The sequence below is a fragment of the Halyomorpha halys genome, unplaced genomic scaffold, assembly GCF_000696795.3.
Source record: "Halyomorpha halys isolate HHAL.00 unplaced genomic scaffold, Hhal_1.1 Scaffold262.1, whole genome shotgun sequence".
NCBI classification, from domain to species: Eukaryota; Metazoa; Arthropoda; class Insecta; order Hemiptera; family Pentatomidae; genus Halyomorpha; species Halyomorpha halys.
The window spans coordinates 504,901-510,264 of record NW_027109480.1 but is presented as its reverse complement, the minus strand read 5'-3'; the positions used below and the strand labels follow the sequence as shown (position 1 = coordinate 510,264).

At 32.5% G+C, this 5,364-nt stretch overlaps 1 protein-coding gene across 2 annotated transcripts in view; it reads right to left on the bottom strand.

The window, feature by feature from the left end:
- The window catches only part of hop (tyrosine-protein kinase hopscotch), a 65,731-nt gene that overhangs the window by 53,658 nt on the left and 6,709 nt on the right, over window positions 1–5,364 (bottom strand). For both annotated transcript variants that reach the window (XM_067047659.1, XM_067047660.1), the window contains exon 2: window positions 3,473–3,720. In XM_067047659.1, coding sequence (XP_066903760.1) covers window positions 3,473–3,720 — 248 coding nt within the window. The remainder of the gene's footprint in view (window positions 1–3,472; window positions 3,721–5,364) is intronic.

Below are 5,364 nucleotides of genomic sequence, written 5' to 3'. Positions count from 1 at the left end.
TTTAACTAATCATTATTTTAGTATTTTATTTCGTATCTTTATATTAATAAATTAAGTATATACCTTTTTACATTGATGCTTAATGAAACCTCCATGCAGGTGAAAAGGTCTCGGTATCTGTTGGTGAATTATGGATGAATATAGGAAATATGAGTTCAGACCAACATAGGCCCGAGAGAATCAAACTGAGACAAACAGTATAGGTTCCAAGAGCGGGAGGCACTGTTCAGGAGGCAGTGGTGGTCTCCGTGATGACAATAGATGCCACTGGAGATTGCGAAAAAAAGTGTGTTAAGGTCGAGTGGCAGGATGAGAAAGGTGTAATATTGGGCAAGACGGTTTTAATCGGTGATATCTTCCCAAAATTGCCTACAGTACCCTAGACAAATGAGGAGACGGAAAAAGAACAAGAGAAACAAGATCCTCCTCCACAGACAATTGATAAAGTCTGTCCAATCTGTGGGCTGTATTTTAAGGGTGATAGAGGTCTTGGAACTCACATAGCGAAAAAGCATCCCAGGGAGGCAAACAAAAAAAAACAAGGGGCTTATTAAGCATGGTAAGAGATGATGAGGTCGGAGAGGGGGAAATAGACCAAATCAAAGTAGAAATAAGTAAATGGTCGGCTGTCTTTCAGGATATTATGAAAGTTCAAAATTTCAACTCAGCGGATTTCGACAAGGCAGTGGGCGATTTCTTAAGTTTCCTCAAAGGTATTAACGCCAAACTGCCGGGCCCGCAGCACCCTGCCATAAAATTCTATAAAATGAGGGAAAAAAATAAAACCGAAATGGCCGACAAGGGCGCGGGGAAGGTGTCAAATCCGCAGAGAGCTAACAAGGCAGACAGAAACCGTTGGCAGGAGCAGTACCACTATGAGCTAGTTCAATACAATTATTATAATAGAAGGAAAAAAGTGATACAGAGCATTATGAACGCCAATGCTCCCAAGCAATGTCCATTAAAGATAGCCGACATAGAAAAACATTTCAGAAGCCTCTTTGAAAAAGAGAATCTCCGAAAACGTGCGGATTATGAGAAAGACGCCCCGATACCAAATTTGGTGTCCATAGATAGTCGGATCGTGAAGAGGGCTATTAAGTCGACATCGTTGATGTATTTAGGCAGCATAGATAAATAAAGTATTTCTCTCTCTCTTAGGTTCAAATCTTTCTTTAACGGTCATTTTTAGTATGTAGTTATAATAATCCCTCCTTTAGTTCTTTGCCTCTTTCTAGAGGCATACCCCAAGGATCTTCTTTTTCCCTTACCCTTTTTTTCAACTTTACCAATGATCTTCCATTCTCCATCCAAGACTCACAATATCATCTATATGCTGACAACGTTCAAATTTACCTTTCCTTAGACCCATTAATTAGTCTCATGTCATCCTGACACTACAAGACAACATTAATAGAATAAGCACCTGGGTAACCCACAATAATAAGCTTACACTAAATGCCAAGAAGACTAAGCCATAATAATCAAATCCCCTTCTTTCCTTCAATCTATCCCAAATCTTCCCAAAATTATCATGAACAAAACCTCCATTTCATTCCACACATCAAACAAAAATCTTGGAATCATTTTTGATCATAATCTTTCCTGGAAACCACACACCTCTTAAATTTCATATCAAACCATAGAAATCTACAAGCAGTTTAATCTTTACCACTATCTCCTTCTACTTAAAACCCATCAACTCCTAGTTTCTTTCCCAGTTTTCCTCCATTTTGACTATAGCTCCCTTTTGCATAGTGGACTATCGGGTGTACTCAAAGCTAAACTTTAATGTGTTATAAATTGCTCAATAACATTTGTTTTTGGAATCATCAAAGATATCCCATATTACACTGAGTTGAAGTGGCTCTACCCTTCCTACTGATGTAAATATTTCCTAGCATTCTTCCTACTCCAAATGATTAGAACTCAGAGCTGCATTTTTATGTCAGTGAAACATTATTTCTAACAAAATTTTTTTAGGATAAAATTTTAAAAAATAAATTTTTAATATAAAAGATTTTTTTAAACTTAACTTCATTAAAATAAATAGTTCTACATATTTGGAAGAATCAACATGTTTTAAAACAATATTTAAAATAAATTAATAAAAAAAAAGCTAAAAATATTTTTTTAAAAACCCAAAACGTTTCATGACTTGTTTTCGGGATAACCAGAGAAACAAATATAACCCAGTATTACACTGAGTTGAAGTGTCTATACCCTTTATATTTATGTGACTATTTTCTAGCATTGTTCTTATTCCAAGTAATTAGAACCCAGCACCTGTCCTATATCCAGTAAAACTTGCATTTCAGATCCTCTGTTTGATCCTGTACTTCTAGGTCCTGCTCATCTAACTTCAACCCTCCATTCCACCAAACTGCTTTGTATGACAAGTTTTTCCTTACCAGAGCTACTACCCACAGGAACTCTGTTCCTTCTACCATACATAATAGACCAACAATTCTCTTGTTTAAATCCCTCCTTTTCCTTCTCTAAATTGAATTAGTATTATATTGTATAAATCTGTATATTGGGAGTGGGGTACCTCATTGGTTAGGCAATGGGACTAACTCCAAGGATCCAGTTTAGAATCTGGCTGTGGCAGATAATTATTGTCTGTTTTACGTTAGCTGTAAGTCAGCTCTGTAGGTTCAGGAGCCCTCCAGGGTCCACCCAACCTCATAGAGTGGGTGACCTTAAAAATCTGGCAATCACCTCCTAGCACAAACCTTGTTCTAGTAACAGTACTTCCTTACAAAGTACTACACCTCTGACTCTTCATAAGTTGGAGAGGAACAGATTTCATTTAATTTAAATATATGTGTATATTACTTGTAAATATTGAAAGTTTTTTTTTTTTAAATCTATTAAATAAAACTACTAATGATGTAATTATTGTCATAATGCTTAGAACAGTATGTTATATAATCAAAAATAGTTTTAAAGGGACTAAGTCCTAGAATAACAGAACCAAATCGTTTTAGAATCCAATTTCCTATGGGACTTATTCTAGGAGACTAAAATGACTGTCATGATGATGAAGCCCCAATTAAGAAATACCTTAATTATTATGACATATTCTAAAAAGATTTTGTTCTTTAGAGTTTTTTGATTTTCTCCACCATTTGCAAGTAAATCACCTAAAACTGCAAAAAAAAAATTATTTGCAGTTTTCAGTGATAATGCCTTCAAGACACATCAAATAAAAAACTCCTTGATATGAATTAGTCTTAAAGTATGATTTACTATCAAAGTCCATAAAAAAAAAAAAATATCCCATTCCATAAGACAATCCAGGTTTAGGTACACAAGAGAAGATTATAAATCAACAATACCCTCAAAAAGATACTCTATATACCCTTATCAAGATCCAGTGAAAATAAAGAAAAAAATCCAAGAATTGTAGAGGTTAATAATACCTATTTCACTCTTACGAAAAATAGATAAACTACATAATAAATCTTACCCAACTGGACCATGGCACTTCATATTTTGCAAAAGATGGAGAGTAGGAGTAATGAAATCTTTACATAAATTAAAAGTCCATTTCACAGATAACCTATAATATCCATCCAAAAGAGTAATAAAGGAAACCAAAGAGTTATTATTCATTCTAATGTATATTGGTATGCCTGTTTTTCGAGATATTTCTGCTTTGCCATCAGGGTGAAGAGATATGCAGCATAAGTCTTCAAATGAACACAAATGGTTCCACTGAAATAAATAAAATAGCAACAACATTAATCAATATGCTTGGTTATCAAAAAAGATATCAGAGAGAATACAACTAAAATTAATAGTTTAGTCAACTTCAATTCCATTAAAACACAAATTAAATTAAAGATATTAAAAAATAGAAATATAAGTTAAAAAAATCACCTATATTTTAATGTATTTATGTGGTGGAAAGCTTTTATCATCAAAAGCATATCTCTCTAAAATGGACAAGAAACAAGCAATTATTATACAAAGAAGCCCCACATTTTATTATCCATATTGATCAAGAAATAAGAACAATACATGAACAATAACAAAAACAATTTTATAAAATAAAGAAGCATAATCAATAAAAACATAACTTCAGGAGAACAATCAGAAAATTAAATGTAATAATAAACAAATTTAATATATTTTCTTTTTTTTAAATTTCAGAAATAAAAAAATTATATATTAATTAGGATTAAAAATTATATATTAATTGCTCCTGACAATATAAGGCTTAATTTATGTCATCTTTAAATCCTTTGATATAGTTATTATATACCACCGATGGTTGGAGTAAACAATTTAATGATATAATTATTAATATCATGAACGGTGTTTGTGGAATTAATGTTTTGTAACAGAATTAATGTGTTTGTGGAATTGGCCTTTTTTTAATAATACTAAACAGAATTTACAAAACAATTTTACTATTTCGCATATTTTACAAAAACTTTTAGACCTTTCATTTGATTCATAAAAGCATTAAATGAACTAAAAGTAAATATCTAATACGGATGATAATCTTTGACACCATTCAACTTCTAGTCATAATTCATGATTCTTCTTTATGGAAATCTTGTCCATATAATAATGTAGTTCATAATGAATTATATATTGTAATATGCTCTTTTTGAGTAAATATTATATTTTGATGTATAAAGGGTTTTTGATATGTTTTATTTTATGTGTCGGTTTAATATAAATTTGTTTTGTTTATCCAAAAGGCAAGCTAACCAATTTTCATTGTCTATAATAGCTTCGTGATTCAAAACAAAGCCAAGATGGCGGTACGTATTCTTCAGTCAAGTCTGTTGAATCAAGGCTATGTTGAGCAGATTCAAATATCATAAAAACTATCTTAACTCTTCCCATCATAATTGAAAATACAGTAAATTAAAGGAAAAATAGAAATCAAGAAATAGTGTTAAAGAATAATATTCAGAAAGTAAATCATTTGCAAAAATTCCTAACTGTTGTGCGACAATCGATGTTTACATGTAACATCGAGGCAGGTTTTGGTTTTGGAGTTTCATTTGTTGTTTGGGTGGGCAGGAGAAATGATGTTTGCAGGATGAGGAGGTCCTCATCAATTTCTGTTCAGCAAGAGTGGACAGTTTGAAAAAGGAAGACAACCAAGAAGAAAAGCACTTTGAGTTTGGATTGCCTGGTGAGAGGACGTCCGTCGGCTGGAAGCGAGAAAGTTTGGAAGCAATTGTGAGAGAGACTAGCTGTTTGGAAGGACTGGAAATCATTTTTGATGATAGGACATAACATTAGAAAAAAGAAGATACCAAGAATCATCAAAAGAAGATTGTGAACTGGGTTAGCTTTGTTATACTAAAAATATATATATGTGTAAAATAGATATTAATT